The sequence below is a fragment of the Poecilia mexicana genome, unplaced genomic scaffold (genome assembly GCF_051168715.1).
Source record: "Poecilia mexicana isolate PSO_F unplaced genomic scaffold, ASM5116871v1 scaffold_9, whole genome shotgun sequence".
Lineage (NCBI taxonomy): Eukaryota > Metazoa > Chordata > Actinopteri > Cyprinodontiformes > Poeciliidae > Poecilia > Poecilia mexicana.
The window spans coordinates 33,680,458-33,702,513 of NW_028263378.1; the positions used below are offsets into that span (position 1 = coordinate 33,680,458).

General features: G+C 38.2%; 1 protein-coding gene across 1 annotated transcript in view; it reads left to right on the forward strand.

Annotated features, from left to right (window-relative positions):
• LOC106908690 (AT-rich interactive domain-containing protein 3A-like) overlaps window positions 1-22,056 on the forward strand; it is a 48,882-nt gene that overhangs the window by 21,685 nt on the left and 5,141 nt on the right. Inside the window, exons 3-5 of the mRNA XM_088008491.1 lie at window positions 9,760-9,943; window positions 19,137-19,396; window positions 20,446-20,571. Coding sequence (XP_087864617.1) covers window positions 9,760-9,943; window positions 19,137-19,396; window positions 20,446-20,571 — 570 coding nt within the window. The remainder of the gene's footprint in view (window positions 1-9,759; window positions 9,944-19,136; window positions 19,397-20,445; window positions 20,572-22,056) is intronic.

The window sequence follows — 22,056 nt, forward strand, 5'->3', positions numbered from 1 at the left end:
CCTGGTTGGGGCTCATAGACGGCGGTATTTACAGAAGCCTGAAACAGCTACCTTAGAAGCCGACCCATATCTCCTCCCTGTGGAAAGTGTTGATCAAATTATATTATAATTACTGCAAAATCAACTAAATAAAAGCGATATTAGGCTACCACATGTATGTATTTTGACAGGCTTTACACAGGAGAGCATAGATTTGGACATCTATCGTGCTGGAGAGAGTGACATCAGGTGCAAAGCATCATATTGCCATATTTGTTTGGTTTTTTTTTGTTTGGTTTTTTTAAATTAACTTGTGTTCATTTAATTGCCTAATTATCCACTACAGGGCTTGATTTGACTATTACTATTATGATTAAAAAAATATATGCTTTCTACCAGTTACCTTCTTACTACTATGGTAGGTTGCTATTTTAAACATTGTCAATATCGCCGAAGTCAGTTCATGTAGATAGCAGATCTGCGTAAACTAAGAAATTGCGACCGCCGATTGGTCAGTTGCTGACAAATACCCTGGAATGATTGGGGGAGGATTGCATGGGTGGAGCCAGCATCATGTCAATGGACCTTACCACAGGGGCCGCGATTCATTGGCTAATGCCCATTTTACGTCACACCGCAGCTACCATGTGCGTGACCGTCTCACAAACACAAGCTACAGTAGTAAACGCATGCTAATGTACATTGTGGACTAGCAGACCAGCAGAAAGTTTTTGCGTCAGGACGCCATAAAGAATGGTTCTCCACTGTCAGTGGGGAATCTGTACAGGCGATGTCAGGTATCCTGATCGTATTTGTGGAACTAAAATTCACAGATTTCCTAAATCTGAAACGGGATGCCTTGCTTGGATCAAAGCTTGAGCACGACCGCATTTGAAGCTCAACCGTCGTAGGATCAATAAGAACAAAGGAGTGTGTGAAGGTGTAAATATTATTGATTTGTGTTTAGTGAATGAAAAAAAGAAAGTCAATAATTAACACATCCATTATGAAAACCTTTTAGCTAAGTACAGCATAATGGCAGTACCGATACAACTTCTACACCTTGAAGCCTGTCTGTTACACAGTCTTACGTTAGCTGAACAGATCAATATGCAATGTGTACCGTATCTGACATGCATTAAAGATTTTATTTTACCTGAAAAGGCTTTTTACTAAACTGTAATCGTGTTAGCCACGCTAGCACCGAGTACCGAGTAACAGGCTTACAACAGAAATCACTGATTCCAAAAATAACCCTCAAAACCATGAATGCCGACTTACCCAGCCTTGCAAGAACAATAGGCATCAGTGATCTTGTCCACAGCTATATTTATGCAGAGGGTGTGAGGATCTGCTGTTTTCCTCATAGACCGGTAGCATTTCGATGGGACACGCACAATGTTGGAGGCATCGCATGGCTCAAACACCTTGATGTCATCCAAAAAAGATGACATGAACTTGTTGGTTCCCCTGTCCATTGTCGTGACAGATATTTTGTGAAAATCCGGCAGAAATGCTACACTAATCGACTCAGAAATACTCTGCAGTCAGTCAAAATGAAAGACGCCATGTTTACACATAGAAACTAAGCTCCGCGAGGCTTTGTTTGTGAGACATGCAGCCACGTGGGACATTTGGTAGCGTTTCTGGGCGGAGCTTGGTGAGGTCCATTGTTTCCTGGAAATGATAATGGTATAGACCAGTGTTTCCCAAACTTTTTCTTCTGCCATTTTCTGTGCCCCCCTATGGATTACAAATGGTTGTCTGGGGCGCATCGACTTTTTTGGGGGCAAAATGAATGTATGTAGCTGAAAATAAACACCAACATCGGTAGCCTACAAGGTACTTGTTGAGCTTAAGGTTCTGTATTGTCATCTTTTAGCTAACATTACCTGCATCCAACAGCTTTACTCAACTCAGTCGGTTAGTTTGGAGGGAAAAGTTCTTTGCGTTTTGCTGGTTTGCTGCCGTGATTCTAACACAAACCTACGTAGCTCCGCCCAGCAGCAGCAGGTCTCCTTCACAGGTGGAAACCCAGCGCGAGCGTCGTAGCGCTCATGTTGCGTTTAAAGGCGGCTCGGAAAAACGGGTTACAACATGTTAACAACGGATTAAACAGTTTTAACTGCTGATAAAAGTGACAGAGGATGCAAATATGGGAAGTGTTGAAGCCTCTACTGTATCAAATTGACATAGGAATAACAGAGTTGGCCGTTCTAAGGTAAAAACCCTGCGCATACAGTGTTCATGTTTTGTTTTTTTTTCATCCAGATGCGCCCCCCCTGCAATGACACAGCTTTTGTGGGATTTTTGTTTGTTTGTTTACTCAGCATATGATGATTTATTTTTATTTTGTGTCTTTTGATGAAAATGCTGCAACAACTACATATAAGTAATGTTAAATCAGATTTTAAAAAAATTTAATATTTTCTGGGGTTGCTATGACTTTTCCAGGGGGAGCTATAGCACCCCCCTGTTTCCTATGTAGCTAAATTGGCCCAAAGTAACCACTGATTGTTAGCGTAGCAGCTAACGTTTTCTTACTGTTTTCTAATGAGAGAGCTGATGAAAAACCGCTGTTAGAGGAGAATTGCAATAAAAACCAGGGGATTTAGTGAGGAAAGATCAGTCAGGATCAGAGCTGGAGCTGCTGTTGTTCAGCCTGTTTCCAGCTCAGCTTCTCCATGTCAGTATTTAGCTATAAAGATGCTACGAGTCAGAGCCCAACATGCTGAAAATGTCTTTTTCTGAATGTGAAGGAAAAATATATGTATTTTCTATTACACTTTTGGATAATTTCTCTTTTATCCTTGGCTTTAGCCTGTGAACCAGGACGCCTCAGAAGTCATTGGAGTTCTCCCAGTGAGACCAGCAGACTGAAGCCCTGCCTGTGACCAGTGTTCCCAGTATAATAAATAAATGTTTTGTTCTTTCACTTTTTGTGTTTTTTTTAAATATCTCAATCTGAAGTATTAGTGTATTAATGTAGCTTATGTAATGAAATAAAAATAATTTACTCTGTTAGAATTATTTTCACTCTTTGCTGTCAATAGCAGAGTTGACATACTGAAATATTTTTTTCTCTGGAAAAAAGTAAGAAAAATATGTAGTTTAATGTTTGACAATGACTGATTTATAAATCAAGTCATTTCTCAATAATGTATAAAAAATAAATACAATCAATCAATCAATCAATCAAATTTTATTTGTATAGCACATTTCAGCAGCAAGGCATTTCAAAGTGCTTTACATAATTTTAAACAATGAGAAAGAAAAAGAAAGTAATAAAAAGATAAAAAGAAAAGATAAAATCACAGCCTAACAGGACAAGGCCTCCAGCCTTGCAGCACCAGGCTCCGTCCGCCTGTTTCGCGAAAATTTTGCGCTAGGACTTTCGCTGTCCTACGCGGATTTTGTGCATTAATTGGTTACCTGTTAGTCTAGAATTTACAGGGTTTTATATACGCGCAATGACTCCCAGTCACTCGCAAATACATAGAAGGCATCAATTGCCATAAGCAACTGTAAACAGGTGGGTTTTAAGTTGAGATTTAAAGGCACCCAGTGTTTCAGCTGTTTTACAGTTTTCTGGAAGTTTGTTCCAAATCCGTGGTGCATAGAAACTGAATGCTGCTTCTCCTCGTTTGGTTCTGGTTCTGGGGATGCAGAGCAGACCAGAACCAGAAGATCTGAGGTGTCTAGACGGTTGGTACAGCAATAACAGATCTTTAATGTATTGTGGTGCTAAACCGTTCAGTGATTTATAAACTAACAACAGTATTTTAAAGTCTATTCTTTGAGCTACAGGGAGCCAGTGTAGGGACTTTAGAACTGGTGTTATGTGCTCTATCTTCCTGGTTCTAGTGAGAACGCGAGCAGCAGCGTTCTGGATCAGCTGCAGCTGTTTGATTGATTTATTAGTCAGACCTGTGAAGATGCTGTTGCAGTAATCAATACGGCTAAAGATAAACGCATGGATGAGTTTCTCTAGATCCTGCTGAGACATTAGTCCTCTAATCCAAGAAAATTATGTTTTTTGTCTTGAAATATTAAATGGAATTATGTAAATATGTTTAATAAAACACTGTAAAAGTGTGTCTGTTTATCAATGTCAATATTAAAATGATCAGAATCATTTCTATCTAATAAAAACATTGTGCTCTTTCTTCAGAAAAGCCCCAAAACTATTAAATAATCACATCAAAAGTTAGAAACTCTGTCTTAAGTCATTTCTTTGATATATTAGTGTGTGTGAGAAAATGTGTCAATGACAGATATTAACTTAAAATACTTTGTAGAACAGCACTTTTTGAAGTTCGGTCCATTTACTTGTAATTGGCTTACTGGCAGAGAAGCCACATTCAATATGGCGGACGCTGTGACGTATCGCAGCAACGGGCCGACCCGCTCCATGAGGCGTCTACTTATTCATGTCTATGGTTATAACTTGTGTTAGGTAGACCCCACAAGATGGAAGATTTCTTCTTCACCAACACACTGCACGCCTGCTTGTGCACTGTTGCCTCTCACTGGTGGAGATGGTCTATTGCACTACTTAAAACAGCCTTAATGTGTCAAATGCAAAGTTCATAAGTGCTTTGTAGACATCTTGCTGTAAAAATTCAGATCCATTAGATCAATTAGAAATTTAAGACTAAATAAAATGGCAGAGCTATATATTATCAGATAAAGCTACATAATTTTTATAGTTTAATCGGTAATACTTTTATAACAAATTTATGACGGATCACAATTTCTTGGTTAATGTCAAGTTGTTATAACGAACGGGTGCTTGAGCACCTGCCCCTTTTGCTCCTTGCCCCCAAGTGCCCTTTTGGTCAATTTTTTTTTTAGTATTATTATTTTCTAAGCCCTCTTCTGACACATAATAACATGTACTAAAATTCTTTAGTTTCTTGTTGGGTTTGTTGTTTTTTTACAACATAATAAGCCCTCCGGTCACATTGTTACCTTTGACCTTTTGCCCGTGATGCATGACACAGTTGCCTCCATAGACATTAATACGTAGACGCCTCATGGAGCGGGTCGGCCCGTTGCAGCGATACGTAATCGCGTCCGCCATATTGAATGTGGCATCTCTGCCAGTGAGCTAATACAAATGAATGGACCGAACTTCAGAAAATACCATTCCACAAAGTATTTTTAGCTAATGTTCGTCATCGACCCACTCACAAATAAACGTGAATATATTTGGAAATTAAACAATCACCAAAGACAACATTTATGACTTTTCATATTTTAATTGTAATTTCTGAACAAAGAAAATAAATGTGAACCTATAATACAATTGATTTTGATAAATCGTTTTTATATATACAGTAATCAACATTTATGAACATATGTACACACAGAGACGTCAATATATTAAATAAAATATATGTATATATAAAATATATATATAATTTATTTATTAGTTAACAAATAAAAAATATTTTATTATTCAAATAAATATATGAATAATATATAAGAAATTTATATATATATATATATATATATATATATATATATATATATATATATATATATATATATATATATATATATTCTTGGTTAATGTCAAGTTGTTATAACGAACGGGTGCTTGAGCACCTGCCCCTTTTTCTCCTTGCCCCCAAGTGCCCTTTTGGTCAATTTTTTTTAGTATTTTACATATATATATATATATATATATATATATATATATATGTGTGTGTGTGTGTGTGTGTGGATATTTACTGAATGTGGAATATGTGCCAGTAAGGTAATACAAGTGAATGGGCTGAACTTGATAAAGTGCCGTTCTACAATGTATTTTAAGTTAATACCTGCCATTGACACATTTTCTCACACACATTAATATATTTGGCAATCAAAGAAATGACTAAAGAGATCGTTTCTAACTTTAAAGAGCACAATTAAATTAAAGAGCACAATGTTTTATTTGATAGAAACGATTCTGAAAATTTTTATAATGACATTGATGAACAGACACACTTTTACAGTGTTTTATTGAAGAATATATTTACATAATTCCATAGTTTAATGTACATTTAACATTTCAAGACAAGAAACAAATAATTTTCCTGTATTTATTTTTTATACATTATTGAGAAATGACTTTTGATTTATAAATCAGTCATTGTCAAACATTAAACTACATATATTTCTTACTTTTTTCCAGAGAATTTGTCAACTCTGCTATTGACAGCAAAGAGTGAAAATAATTCCAACAGAGTAAATTATTTTTATTTCATTATATAAGCTACATTAATACACTAATACTTAAGATTGAGATATTTGAAAAAAACACAAAAAGTGAAAGAACAAAACATTTATTTATTATACTGGGAACACTGGTCACAGGCAGGGCTTCAGTCTGCTGGTCTCACTGGGAGAACTCCAATGACTTCTGAGGCGTCCTGGTTCACAGGCTAAAGCCAAGGATAAAAGAGAAATTATCCAAAAGTGTAATAGAAAATACATATATTTTTCCTTCACATTCAGAAAAAGACATTTTCAGCATGTTGGGCTCTGACTCGTAGCATCTTTATAGCTAAATACCGACATGGAGAAGCTGAGCTGGAAACAGGCTGAACAACAGCAGCTCCAGCTCTGATCCTGACTGATCTTTTCTCACTAAATCCTCTGGTTTTTAATGAACTTCTCCTCTAACAGCGGTTTTTCATCACCTCTCTCTCATTAGAAAACAGTATGAAAACATTAGCTGCTACGCTAACAATCAGCGGTTATTTCGGGCCAATTTAGCTACATAGGAAATATTTTTCGGTTGTTTAAAAGCGAATTTCTGGCTGCAAAGTCAAGTAATTCTGATCTTTCATCCTTACCTGATGAAGGTAATCCTAGTGAATCCAGTTTGTTTCGTAAAACGGTTGAAACAAGTCCTCACAGCACAGGACTTAAGGAGCTACGATCGCTCTGCTGCCACATACAAGATGGCGGACGCTGTTACGTACGGCTCAGCGCTCCATGAGGGGTCTACTATTGATGTCTATGGTTGCCTCTTTGCAGTGAGATAAGGCGGCTAACTGGAGCTCAACGTAGCGAACGTTCCCGATTACAGAACAGTTTTTGGTGAATTATATATATATACAAAAAACGTTTTTGTTTAATAAAGTGGAGTAGACTTGCTACTTGTCAGATGACGGAAAACGTTGAAGTCTCGTTTCTGCTTCAGCGGTTTAAGCAGAGAGGTAATGAAATACAACAGACACTGACCGGCCTCTGCGTCTGCTTTTCTCTGAAGAACTACTGAGTGAAGGAGACAGCCAGGTGAGGAAAAACTGTTCTTATCTATCAATTCAGTATTTTTATCATGCAGACATTAGGCTGTTGTTGATGTGCTATTAGCTAGCTGCCAGCTAACGACTTTGCTAGCAAAGCCAGATAACTAAAAGCTTCTTCCCTGTATCGTTAATCATAGCAGTCATTCTTCAGTATCGCTTATGCAATAGGGGGCACATCGCCCTTCCAAAACCGATCATCTCCATAATGGATATATGTCCGATCTTCTAATTTGCTTTGCTGCATAATGTACATTGCATTTATTCTGGCGTTAAGTAAATGTATCTTGAAGGAGAATAGCACTTAAATAAAAGTCCAACAAGGATATTCATTTAGAATTAAAAATAACTCACCCTGAATTACCATGATAGATATAATGTATGTAATAAAAGTCATTAATGAAGGGGAAATAACTCAATCCAGACTTTAAGTAAGTTTAGGTTCTGGTTCACAGAGTATGAAGTTAAATTTTTTCCCCCAATTATTCAATGAAAAAATAAACTAACCTCAATTAAGTAAAAATAAAATTGCAATCAAAACTTTTGGAATTGTAATGATTTATTTTTCAAAAACAAAACGTTTTGTTCAAAAAACTTTTTCTTTTTTTTTATTAAATAACTCATTTTTGTCTTGTGAACTTAACAGTTATTTGCCAAACAAAAACTTTTATTTGCACACATCAGAAATCTTTTGTTCTGTTGGGTCCTGCCCCTGACATCATGTGAGAATCACAAGCAAAACTTTGAGTCACAAACAAAAACTTAGAATAGCAAGAAAAGATTTATGACATATGCAAATAAGTTTGTTTTCAAATAATTTTTTCACTTCATGAGACAAAAATGTGTGATTTTAATTTTTTTAAAAATGTTTTTTTTTAAGCAAAACTCAGTAGGCTTTTCTCATGGTGACATGCATTAACAATCAATTTTTGCTTTTTTTTTATTTTTTCTGCAGTTCCACCTTAAAGTTTGATGCAGCTCTGCTTTCTTGAATGGACCATCTTCATCTCCACTGCAGCAAACAGGCAGCTCTGTTTTATAGATTACAGTCACTAAAAGGTTGCATTGGGCCTTGTTTATATTTTTAATAGTGTAATTCTGTAAAGACAAAATATGTCTGGTGGTCTAGTTCTGATTTATATATCTTGCTAAATTGCGGGTTTGAATATTGCAATACTTTCCTGTAACAAAATAGACCTGCAGAAAGAAATTACTAATAAAATATCTTACATATGCATAGTTGTATGCTCTATAGAAATTTACCTTAGCTTTGATTGCATATCTCACAATTTTGTAATTTATCATTGTTTATTAAACTCTGAAAGCTGAGAGGCTTTGTTAATATTCTGTCCTAGAATGCGGTTAGATGTGCCCTTTTTTTTTTTTTTTTTTTTTTTTTTTGTTTTTGTTTTGAGCACCTGCCCCTTTAGTGGTCTCTGCATGGCCCTGGGTCCACAGTCTTAGCGCGACCCTCAGGAAGAACGGCAGATGTCAGCTAACGGGTGACCCGCTAACTGTCCAGTTCGAGAAACAATCAAAGAAGTTCATAACCGGTGACCCGTCAGAACCAGGCACGGTAAAAAGCTCAACCGGCATCCAAACTGCTCTTAGAACTACGGGAGGTTCAAACTCTGCTCATTCATTTTTAGCTTACAGAAAAAGTGCCAAGCCACCAAATAAACAAAAGCAAACTGACCAATAAGATTTAAGCTTTGGGTGCCCTTTGACCCCAACAGACTCAGATGTGTGCTACATACAAGATGTTTTGACACATAAGATCTTTTTTTTCTCTCCACAATTTTGTTAATTGTAAAGAGGGTTCGATAATTAAACTTTCAGAAATTATTCTTTTCTTTTTTACTTCAAGTAAAATCCTAAGGTAGGCAGAGTGGGTGCAGCAGTACTGCAGGCGCTGCTGCCTTCCAATAATATCCTGCAGGCGTCTGCGCATATTCTGAACTTTAACCATAGAAAAGAGTTTTATGCATAAAAATGTATTTAATTTTTTTTAATATAATTTACTTTTTTTTTTTAAATTCTGAATATAAACAAATGTTATTACTTCAATGTAAAAATATGTAATTAAATAATTTCTTTGGCATTGCTACCTAATGACAATGACTATTTTTAGAACTTGCTCTGCAGGCACCATGTTGGTGACCCCTGTATTAGACCATTTTTATTTGATAAACAGACTTTTTTTATCTGTAAAGTTTCAAACAGATTCTTCAACTTTTTGCACTAATTTGAAAATTTTTTGTGCATCAAATATGAACAGTAGACAATGTGACAACATAAAAACACAAACACTGATAAAATGCTAAAAACTTTTAAAAGCTACATCCTCTTCATTTAACACAACTGTCAGACATTTGACTGGCTTTAGATAAATTGGCCTTATAAGAAGATGCAGAAGCCTATTGATGGGAGGAACCAAGGTAATAGAATTGATCCTGGATATCGTGTTTGCTTTCTGCAGGGACTCCAGTGAATCGAATTCCTATCATGGCAAAGCAGGTGCTGGATCTCTACATGCTCTACAAGCTCGTCACAGAAAAAGGCGGCTTAGTGGAAGTCATCAATAAAAAGATATGGCGTGAGATTACCAAAGGCCTCCATCTCCCAACCTCTATTACTAGTGCAGCATTTACTCTCCGAACACAGTAAGTATGACTGTTAAAAAAAAAGAGTTTTAGATAAGGTTCAACAAGAATATTCTTAAGACTAGTTGTGTTATTCATATGGACGACATCCTTTTTATTTACAATCTCTGTAAAAAGAAAGAACAGTCTCTTCAAATACTACAGTTTTACATAATGCTGTATTTAGTGTTCTAATATAACCGCTAATGACAACTGGAATCTGTGATGTTTGTGTTTAAATCCAAATTAATTTAGAATCAGGACAGATCATTGCATTTCTATTTTACAGCATCTGTAGAAAGTATTCACCCCCTTGGATCTTTTACTCTTTTATTGCTTAAACAAATCAATCATGATAAACAAACTTTTCCGTTTTTAACAAAAGAAACTACAAAAATTCCATCAATGCCAAAGTGAAAAATTTCTACGAAGTACAGACTATTAAATAAAGACATGTAACAAAAAATAAGTGATTGGATAAATGTTAACCTCCTTCAAGTCGATATTTAGTAGATGCACTTTTGGCTGCAGTCACAACAGTGTTTCTGGCTGGGTCTCAATCAGGCTTGCACATCTGGATGGTGCAATTTTACCTCATCTTTGTAAAACTGTTCCAGCTCTTTCAGGTTGCGGGGTGAACTTTTCAAGTTCAGCCACATATTCTATTTCAGATTCAGGTCTGGGTTTTGACTCAGCCACTCCAAAACAATGCACCTTATAGTCTACAGGCAATTTCTGTGTAGGTTTAGCTGGATGCTTTGGGTCATTGTCTTGCCAGAAAATAATTTTCTGACAACTTAGTTCTCTTGCAGATAGAAACAAATTGTCCTCCAGAATTTTCCTAAGTTTTGCTGCATTCATTTTACTTTCTACTTTTACAAGCCTTCCAGACCCTTCTGCCAAGAAGCATCCCATAGCATGATGCTGCCACCACCATACTTCTCAATGAGATGATGTGTTTGTGGTGATGGGAGGCTTTTGATGTCCTCCAAATGTACCGTCTTGTCTGATGGCCAAAAAGCTACATTTTGGTCTAATTAGACCAAAGAACTTTCTTCCACTTAACCACAAGCCTTTTGGCAAACTACAGTAGAGTTTGCTAAAAGGCATGCTTCAGTAGTAGCCACTCTCCCATAAAGCTTTGACTGGTGAAGAACCTGGGTGACAGTTGCATGTAAAGTATCTCCCATTTCGGCTGCTAAAGCTTGTTAATTCTCTCAGCATAGTTATGGGTATATTTAGCGCAGTCAGTTTCTCTTCTGTGCAACACTGAGGTCTGTTTATCCGTGCCGACCAAAACCCCTCACTGACATTACCTTGAGAAATAATGAGATTTGGCTCAGTATAAAACAGAGTTTAATGCTGAAAATGATCAAATATTGCAAGCCATACAATTCATACAAGTGGAACAGATACAAAACGACATTCACCATCCAAAGCTAAAGTCCACTGAGCACACCTTAGGGATGACACCAAGTGAAGCAAAGATTGTAGCTCGAGATCTGTTTTTATCTTCTCCTCATTCTACATTCTCTCTAAGGGGTGTTGGTCTGCCTTAATCAATTTTTGTTTATGTGTGACTGTCTAATATATCAAATATATCTGTAACTGTAACTGAATTTTAGGGAATGTCCACTACCTTAGAATTTTTTTTCACTTCACTTTTTCACTTTTTTTTCACTGGAATGGGTGGTGGTGTGTGATTCTGTGCTCACCACTGGTTTTTTCACAATAGAGCTGACATTTGTTTGGACAGCTCCATTATTTTTAGTTTTTTTACATCTTTTTGTGAAAAACATCAATATGTCCATTGTTTACAACACGGATCAACTCCTAGCTCTTGGTAGCACCTGTTAAGGAAGAGACGTGGGAGACATGTGGGCTTCAGGCATTGCAACCAGGGTAGAAAGTGCAGACATGTCATCAATTGTCCATCATTGTGGGGAAACTTGAGATCTCTTCCAAACAAAGTGGATGAGCCAGTGGCTTTAATGCGCCATCAAAGGAGCCACCAGGAAACCAGTCAGGAGGCCTTCCAATGGAGTTTTGACATGTTATTGTGATAATTGTCTGTGTTCTCTGCTCTGTACTCCTCATGGGAGGACATCGACACCACCACAGATTTGTATGAATAACACTGTGTACATCAGGAAGATACGGTAATCAACGGTGAAATAATGGTTCTTCTGAAGCAGAAGAGAGCCTTTTGCTCAGGAAACAAGGAGGAGCTGAGAGCTGTGCAGAAGGAAAATTTGGGATGGAAAAAATAATCTAGAAGAAGACAGAGAATCAGCCACAGTAAAGCAACATCAATGTCAGGATCTTTGATTGTTTAATTAGGTTTTGGGTTTTGTTAATTTCTGTGATCCTTAGTTCCTTTTCTTTTATTAGATCAGCCTTGTTGGTATTTTCCTTTAGCTTAGTCCTTATATAGTAATTCTAGTTTATTACGTTTATTTATTGTGTAATTATTTTTAATTACTCTGGTTTAATTTTCTTTACTCTTGGATTAATTTTCCTAGTTCCCTGCGTACTCTCCCTCATCCCCTGTGACACTTTATCTCTCTCTTCCTCCCCTCAGTCTGCACTTCTGCTCTCTCTCCTCACACCTGCAATCAGTTAACTCATCAGCTCAGGCTTTTTGTTCACCCTCCTATTAAACACCTTATTCTCAGTCACTCCTTGTTGGTTTCTCTCGTCTTCTCCTATTATCTTCCCATCCATTCACCATCGTCTTTTTGGATTCCTGTTTTGCTCAGTACTCCTTGAAAAAGTAACTTAATTAGATTACTGATTACTTGATTTGGAAAATAACTAAGTTACATTAAAAGTGTATTTTTTTAGTTACTTTAAGCGGCTGCTAACAACAACGCTCCACCACCTGTGGATATTACATTGATCTTTGCCAATACTTAATTACAAGTTATTTTATAATGGTAACATCAACAATGTGTCTCCACTTATATGGTTGAACTGAAGGGGAGATTGTTTAATGGTTACAACAGTACAAAAAAAAATCTTTAGTTATTTGTGTTCCAGTATTGTCTGGAAAACTATAAACAGGATTTTACCCCCCCTCCCCCACCCCACCCTCCAGGTTACAGCTTTGCGTTTGGTGTCAGAGCTCCTGCTGCCGCTCCACAACTCAGATGGCCGCTGCACAGATTTGTGACACTTATCTTAATATTAATAATTATAATGGCTTTAAGTTGCACAACTTTACGAACACGTTCATTCGTGGCTGTTTTCACGTTTATTGCGCTGTTCATAATAGTCTCGAAGTTTGCAGTTTTCTGGAGCGCAACGCGAAGCTCGACGTCATTCAGAGGTTATATATTAACATTAACAAAGACACAGCAGGACGGATCATCTGGGAAATGATGGACAAGGAGAGTCTGACTAAAACTAACTGGATGTCAGACAAATTCTGGGGTCTGTCTGCTTATTTCCAAGCCCAAAAACAGCAACCCGTGACTCATTCAATCTGCAAGTGATTTTAGAAAAACCAAGTGGAAAGCTTCTTATAATAATCGGACTTGGAAACAGAAACTCAAAAAAGTTCATGTTTTTCCACCAACAAAATGCTCATCTCCCTCCATTGTTCACATTTCTGTCGCTGCTGATACTGTTGCGTAAAAACGGCGATAGAGGGAATAAAAGACGCGTAGAGGAAATAAAATTAAATTCCAAAAGAAGATAGTAATGCAAAGTGATTTCGATAAGTAACTGTAGTCTGAGTGTGTGTGTGTGAATGGGTGAACTACTGTAGTGTGAATAACTTTGGGGTCCTCTGAACTTGGTAAAGCACTATACAAGTCCAAAGTCATTTAACATTTCTTAACCAGTTTGGTTTTGTGTATCTCAGTGACATTCTAATTTTTTCCAAGAACCCCACCAATCACCAGAAACATGTCCATCTTGTCTTGCGTCTGTTGGAGAACCGTCTCCAACAGACTCACAGAAATGTGAGTTCAATGAACCCTCAGTTATCTTTCTTGGCTACGTCTTCAGGGACAGATAGGTGAGCATCGACCCAGGAAAGATCAAAGCTGTGATGTATTAACCCATACCCACTAACTGCAAATAACTTTAACCTTTTTCTGGGTTTTGCACATTTTTAGCAGTTTCATCAGGAATTATAGTCTTTTTTTGGAAATCAGGAAATGATTCTCTGAAGCCCCAGTGCTCATCCAGCCTGAGCACTGGGGCTGGATGAGCCCCATTGCTCCTCCTCAGTTAATTCTAGAGGTGGATGCTTCAGATTCAGGGGTTGGAGCTGTCCTCTCCCAAAGATCCACGTTGGACAATAAAATTCACTTCTGCACCTTTTTGTTTTGTTGTCTCTGCACTGCACAACTACAATGTTGGTGTCAGAGAAGTCCTGGCCAGTGTTTCTCAATTCTGATCCTCAGGCCCTAATGCCCTGCATGTTTTAGGTGTTTCCCTTCTGTCACACACCTGGATTGAGTCTGTGGGTGATTAACAGACTTCTGCAGTACTTGATGGCTGCAGAAGAGGTCATGCAATCATTTGGATCTGCTGTTCTGGAACAGAAGCACATCTAAAATATGCAGAGCAGGGTGACCTGAGGACTGGAATTGAGAGGACCTGCTTTGGAGGAATGGGGTCATTGGTTGGAGGGCGCACAACATCCAGTGCTGGTTTGGACTGATCATAAAAAAATCTTTCTTATCGGCAATCTACCAAATGCTTGAATTCTCGCCAATCCCACTGCTCCCTGTTTTTCTCTTGTTTCAACTTCATTTCTACTGTCCAAGCTTCAAGAAATTAAACCAGATGCTCTCTCCTACTAGTACGCACCAGACTCTGAAAAGAAAACACATAATGACACAGCTGTTCCTTCGGCACGTCACCTGGGAAATCAAATACATCATTACTCGAGTCCCACAGAATGAACCTGATCCTAGTTCCAGTCCCCCTCAAAAGATCGAGACCTTTCCACCTAGCCAGACTCATCCATTGGATCCACTCAGCTCAGACAGTTCTCCTATCACTCTGGTATCAGTTGCACTATTGCTCTCATTAACCGAAAGTTCTGGTGGCCATCCATTTACAGTATGTTAAAGAATACATCCTTGTTTCCCGTATCTGTGCCCAGAATAAGACAGGTAATCAACCTCCTTCAAGATTACTTCAACCCATACCAAAATGACTCTGGTCCCACATTGCTATTGATTTTGCCACCGGATTATCATTTTCTATCTGTTACGGTCACTGACCTCTAGGGGCTCTCTTCATGAGAGAGCTCTCTTGTTTTGTGTGTCAGTTTTACCTGGCTGCCACAGGTGGAATGTGTTGGAGCTAGTCATCCATCCAATAAGAAGATCCCTAGAAGAGATGTCAGGTCCCTTTTCCTCTCTCCTTGGGCCCTGATCTGTATTGATCTTGTCTGTAAGCTGGCTGTTTGTGGAAGCTTGGCTGATGTTGCTGTGAGCATTTTGTGACAAATCAAGTGTGTAACCCAAAACCTTATTTCTTTCCCATTGGAAGCCGGTAGGGGTTCTCTGCCATTTTTGTTTAACTGTTTTCTCCTGTTTTGATGATTAGCCAGGGAGTTCAGGTTTTACATTTTTCTTTACTTTCACCTCTAGCAAGTTGTTATTATTTCATAGTTAGAAGGGGGTGTTTTGTTTATTATTTTGGCCTTGGAGACCCTGAAGCTCAAAGCTTCCCTATGTTGTTTTTCTTGTTTGGTTTGCTCCTGTGATTGAGTTTTTTTTCTACCTGCACTGTAAATAAACCCTTTTGTTACGGATATCGACTGTTTAGGTTACTTCTTCTTTTGTGTTACACCCAGTGCCAAAATTTACCCATAGTGGACTTGGGGAGGGGGTTGTAACACTATCACTAATAGTTTTTCCAAAGCCTGCCATCTTGTCCCCCTCAAAAAGCTTCCCACAGTCTTTCAAACTGCACAACTCTTGGCAAAGCATGTCTTCCGACTCCACTCCATCCCTCAAGATAACCTATCAGATCGTGGTACTTGTTTCCAGACTTGTTCATCGCCCAAGTCTGGAAACAGTTTTGCAAAGCACTCAATGCCAAGGTTAGTCTCACATTTGGTTTTCATCCTCAGTCAAATGGTAAAACAGAATGTATGAACCAAGAACTGGAATCCACCCTTTGCTGTCTCATGTCCACTAAACCATCTGGCTGGAGTCAGTTTCTTCATTGGGTGGAGTGTCCTCATAGCATCACGCTGTCTCTGCCCTGCAGAACACAACTCTGATGGGAAACTGGTCTCTTCCCAGTAGCTGGGGTCCTTTTGAACTCTCTCTTGGTTGCCAGCCACCTCCATTTCCCTCCAAGGCACATGATATATCTGTCACCTCTGCTTATTACCACATCTGCTGTTGCAAGAACATCTAGACCAACACCATCTTTGCCCTGCACCACACTGCTGATCAGAACCAACGTTTCTGCCATCTGGAAAAAAAACTCTTGCCCCTTAATACTTACTTGAACAAGAGGTTTAGTTATCTGCTCGTGACATCCTTTTAAAAACCATGTCCAAAAAGTTATCCTCCAGGTTCATTGGCCCTACAAGTGTAAAGCTCAGAATGAGGACCCGAAATTTCAGTCAGACACAAAGTAGAAAAAAACAATAAGATCTTTATTGAGGATCAGGGTAGGGGGCAGGCCACAACCGGCAATGGGACAGGAACCTCTTCTTAAAGTGTTGTGGGGGATGAGGAGTCCAGGCAGCTCAGTGGTAGTAACAGATCACACATCCCAGAAAGAAATAGAAGTAGGAGGTCAAGGGGTTGAGGCAGGATCAGGGTGGCAGGACAAGGCAAGACTTATCTGAGGGGCAGGCGAAAAGCAGTGGTCAGGGCACAGAAAAGGGTCCAACACGTGTAGGCAATGTCAGGCAGTCAAATCCAGGGGCAAGGCAGGAGGCAGAGGTCAAAAGGCAGAAGCAGGGTCGAGTCCAGAAAACAGAAGCCAGTGAAGAATTTGACGTGGGCTAGACAGGGCAGGAAAATCCAAGGGACAAAAAACGTGTTTGAGATCGTGGTCAGGTCAGGAAGAAATGCTGGATATCTACTCACACCAAGGCTTTCAAAAATCTGGCATCATCTGGCTGCCTGAGAGCTGACTATAACTGCTGGTGAACAGATGGAAGACATGAGCCTGATTGTGCTCCAGCGCAGCAGCATGAAGGTGAACCAGATGGGCTTGATGGGAGAGGTGAGAGCTGAGGGGAAAAACAAAGCAGGCAGACGGGCCAGAAACATGACAAGTTCACTTTCATCATCAGTCCCATGGTAGTCCATCTTCACCTTCCTTCGATGCTTTGTATCCATCCCATGTTCCATATCTCTATGATCAAACCAGCACTTTGTTTTAAGCATTTCTCTACCTGATTTAAAATTGTTGCCAACAAATTGTGAGAATTGGGATGATTGTTGTTTTTCCTCCAATTAATCAAGGGCTTTTTGCCAATGTTTTTGTTTGTTCAATGAGCTTTTTCCTGTCTGGGTAGAAATAAAAATCACCTGATTTTTATTTCAATCAACTGAGACTCAATTGTGACCCATGCTGGGGACTGGCTGGTAGTAAAGTAAAACATAGCTGCTCTGATCTGGGCTGCCCAAAATTAATATAAAAGATTTGATAATTGTAACCCCAGTCCCCAATTTAAAGGGGGGGGGGGAGGCTTTGGGACTTTAGTTAGAAAAGGTTTTGTTTATATTTTCCAACAAAAAAAACCGAGGGTGGTGGGGAAAATGGAAGTGATTAGAAAAACAAACAAAAATGTAGGTAAGAATGTAATGATTAAAATATTTGTGTGACCAATAAAGAACACAGGTAGTTTGAGCCATTCTTCTATTATCTCAGTACACAATTCCAGTCCTCACCGCCCCCCCTGCTCTGCATGTTTTAGATGTGCCTCTATTCCAGAACAGCTGATTCAAATGATTGCATAACCACCAAGTACAGGTCCTTCTAAAAAAATTAGCATGTTGTGATAAAGTTTGTTATTTTACATAAAGAAATGATAAAAATTAAACTGTCATATATTTTAGATTCATTGCACACCACCTGAAATATTTCAGGTCTTTTATTGTCTTAATACTGATGATTTTGGCATACAGCTCATGAAAACCCAAAATTCCTATAAAAAAAAAATTTGCATATTTCATCCGACCAATAAAAGAAAAGTGTTTTAATACCATAAAAGTTAACCTTCAAATAATTATGTTCAGTTATGCACTCAATACTTGGTCGAGAATCCTTTTGCAGAAATGACTGCTTCATTGTGGCGTGGCATGGAGGCAATCAGCCTGTGGCACTGCTGAGGTGTTATGGAGGCCAAGGATGCTTCGATAGTGGAAATAAGGTCAACTAGAGTGTTGGATCTCTCAACTTTCTCTTCACAATATCCCACATGTTCTCTATGGGGTTCAGGTCAGGAGAGTTGGCAGGCCAATTGAGCACAGTAATACCATGGTCAGTAAACCATTTACCAGTGGTTTTGGCACTGTGAGCACTCTGGGAACAGCCTATTTGTTCAGAAATTTCTTTCTGTGTCTTACCCTCTTGCTTGAGGGCGTCAATGATGGCCTTCTGGACAGCAGTCAGGTAAGCAGTCTTACCCATGATTGCGGTTTTGAGTAACGAACCAGGCTGGGAGTTTTTAAAAGCCTCAGGAATCTTTTTCAGGTGTTTAGAGTTACTTCGTTGATTCAGATGATGAGGTTACTTCCTCGTTCAGAGAACCTTTTCATGATATGCTAATTTTTTGAGATAGAGATTTTGGGTTTTCATGAGCTGTATGCCAAAATCATCAGTATTAAAACAATAAAAGACCTGAAATATTTCAGTTAGTGTGCAATGAATCTAAAATATATGACAGTTTAATTGTTATCATTACATTATGGAAAATAATGAACTTTTTCACAATATGCTAATTTTTTGAGAAGGACCTGTACTGCAGAAGCCTGTTAATCACAGATACAATCCAGGTGTGTGGCAGAAGGGAAAAACCTAAAACATGCTGGACACGGGGGCGTGAGGACCAGAATTGAGAAACACTGTATTATCGCCACAACTGATTCAGTAAGGAAAGTGGGAGAATCCTTTTTTATATTACAAGTAAATTTTAACACTCAGATAGCATTTTGACACTACAAACTAATATTGAAAGATGCCTCATTGTTCAAAGGAAATTGTATGCTGTTTGATGCAGGTATATGAAGTACCTCTATCCATATGAATGTGAAAAGCGGAGACTGAGCTCTCCTGGCGAACTTCAAGCAGCAATAGACAGCAACCGTCGGGAGAGCCGTAGGCAGAACCACAGTTCTACCATCTTCAGCTATTCTGTCGCAGGCCCACAGACTTCTCTCCCAACAACAACAATACAGCCACATGTACCAACGCTTTCTCACCAAAGCAACTATATCACCCAGGCCCCTTCTGTCAAAAGAGGTAAGATACTTGTTACCAGCATGACACCAGATTAAGACAGATACTTGTGCTAAAACATTTCAACTAATTAAGCTTTAAAGAGCCAGTATTATCTGGGCACCTAGTGCCAATTCATAGCATAATCAAGTGACTATATAGGCGTTTTTCCTATATACACTCTTAAGCATCCCTGGAAAGGTCTATTCAGGGGTCCTGGAGAGGAAGGTCCGTTGGATAGTTGAACTTCAGATTCAGGAAGAGCAGTGTGTTTTCCTCCTGGCCAACCCTAAACAGGTTGTAGAGTGACTTTAAGCACATATATATGTGTATGTGTGTCAGGGTGTATGATTTGGATGATAAGTTCAAGTTGTCTTGCTAGGAATGCTATGAGTATGCATTGATCTCGGCAGTGTTACAGGTCTGGCAGTCAGTGGGATCCTTACCCTCTTTGTGAATTACTACTATGGTGGCTTCTGACCAAGATGGTGCCATAGTTTTGGATTCTAAAGGTCCCAATATACTTGGGCATACTTCAATTCAAAGAGGTCCGCATGTAGTTGAAGTGGACTCAATCTGGACATCAGTGCAAAGGCTAATTTTTATGACACCGTTTGAGTGCTGTGGGTCACACAGTAAACTTCTCAACAGTGTTTACAAGCCCATAACCCTTCACTACACATAACAATATGCACCAAAGTACAATACTAACTTATAACAGCTATACATAATGACATGAACCCCAAAAAGGACTAAAGCACAGAATCATTACACTTTGTATGGAAAAGCAATTTCTGGACTGGTCTAAGCTCTTGAATCCTAACCCCCCCACATCCCTCACCTTTAGTTGTTTTTTTTTTTTTCTTTTTGGGGGGTGTTTTGGGGGAAGACATAAGAAAAAATATTAACCATTTGTAACTGTATTTGTAATAGTTCCCAGGTTGGTTGCTATGATAGAGGTCCTCCATAATTCACATCTTTTTATACCTGTGTCCCCAGAACACTTAATAAATCTCTTATACTGTCACTCTCCAAATTCTCGCAATACTGCTCTTGCTTTTTCTATTTCTTTTCTAAATGCTCATATTGAGTTTTCCTCTCTCCCTCTGTGCTTTCTCTCTTGACAGATGATAGACAAGAGTCTGCATTGAATCTGTCTACCAACGGCATTAACAGCATCAACATGTCAATAGAAATAAATGGAGTTGTCTACACAGGTAAATAGAAGGGTCTTTTGCTGGTGTAATTGCAGGGAGGAAACTCAATAAGTTATAGCAGCACCCTAGTGTTGAGTCCTTTACACAATTTGATGTCTTTTCTATAAAATCCAGCCTGATGAAGTAGCAGCCCTACAGAGTTTAAAAAGTTAGAAATCTTAAAATGGGACCTTTGGATTTCAGGTCGATGGAGCTTGGTGTGTGAGTGTGTGGGAGAGAGAACATTTGGCAGCCTTCACATCCAATGTATGTCTTCTTTTTAAAGGGGCGTTATGCATTTGAGGGGCTATAGGAAATGCATAACACTGCATCCATATATATATATATATATATATATATATATATATATATATATATATATATATATATATATATATATATATATATATATATTTATAGTTATCGTTATACCTTTTATAGTAACTAGTCTGAAAATATGAAAGGTTTATTTTCAGTCAGTTCAAATTCTTGTACGCCGATGTTTTAAATTTAGGAGTACAGGTGTTCTTAAACCTGTTCATAGCACAGCCTAATAAACATCTCAGCTAACATAATAATCCTACTGCATAACAACTTTAGCAATAACCATGCCAGTTTATAATTGAACATATAATTGTATTCAGTGCATTTTATTTTGAGTTAAAAAAAATTACAGACACACACCTGCCACACACTACCATGCCACTAATTGTTTCCATGGGTTCTTACAAGACGTCAGTGGGATGTCGACAATTCATTGTGTTGCTGCTGTGTTGAAAAACTGCTCCTGCTGAGCCAAAATGTATGCACTGTTTTGAATACAAACAACAGTATGCAGAACCATAAATTCATTTGCATTTACCCTGAAGCTGATGTTGGCTTTTGATTGTAGCTTCTTAATTGGGAAACTAACCTTGTTATTTCTAATATGCTCTAGTACAAATCTGGAATACATTACTCTATGTGAAAAGTGCAATTTAAAGAATACTCAGCCTATAAAAGTATGTGTGCCACAACTAATCAATCAGTCATAATAAATCTAAACGAGCTGTTTATAAACATTAACTTATAGTAATTATGCAAAGTATTTTTATAGCAATGGTCTCAAACAAAAGTCCTAGAGGGTCAGATTCCTGGAACGTTTAGATGTTTCCATTCTCCTACACGTTTGAATTAATGGCTAAACTGACTCACTAGCATGCAGTCAAGCTCTACAGGACAGGAGCTTGAGACCAAAGCTTTATGCTGAAAAAGATGCAAAACACAGAGTAAAATTTATAGAACTTCATTATAGATTTCACAAATACAGAAAAGGTTTAACTAATCACAAACTGGGTTTAATACATTATGTTATTAGTATATAATAATCTTCCACTGTTTGTAATTTACAGCAGATTAAAAATCCTCAAGGTAGAGAAATACAATACTCTTGCCCTTTAGCAGGACTTTTTAAAATCACTTAGTAAATCATATTTCAGAGTGACCAAAAACAACTGATAATAAATT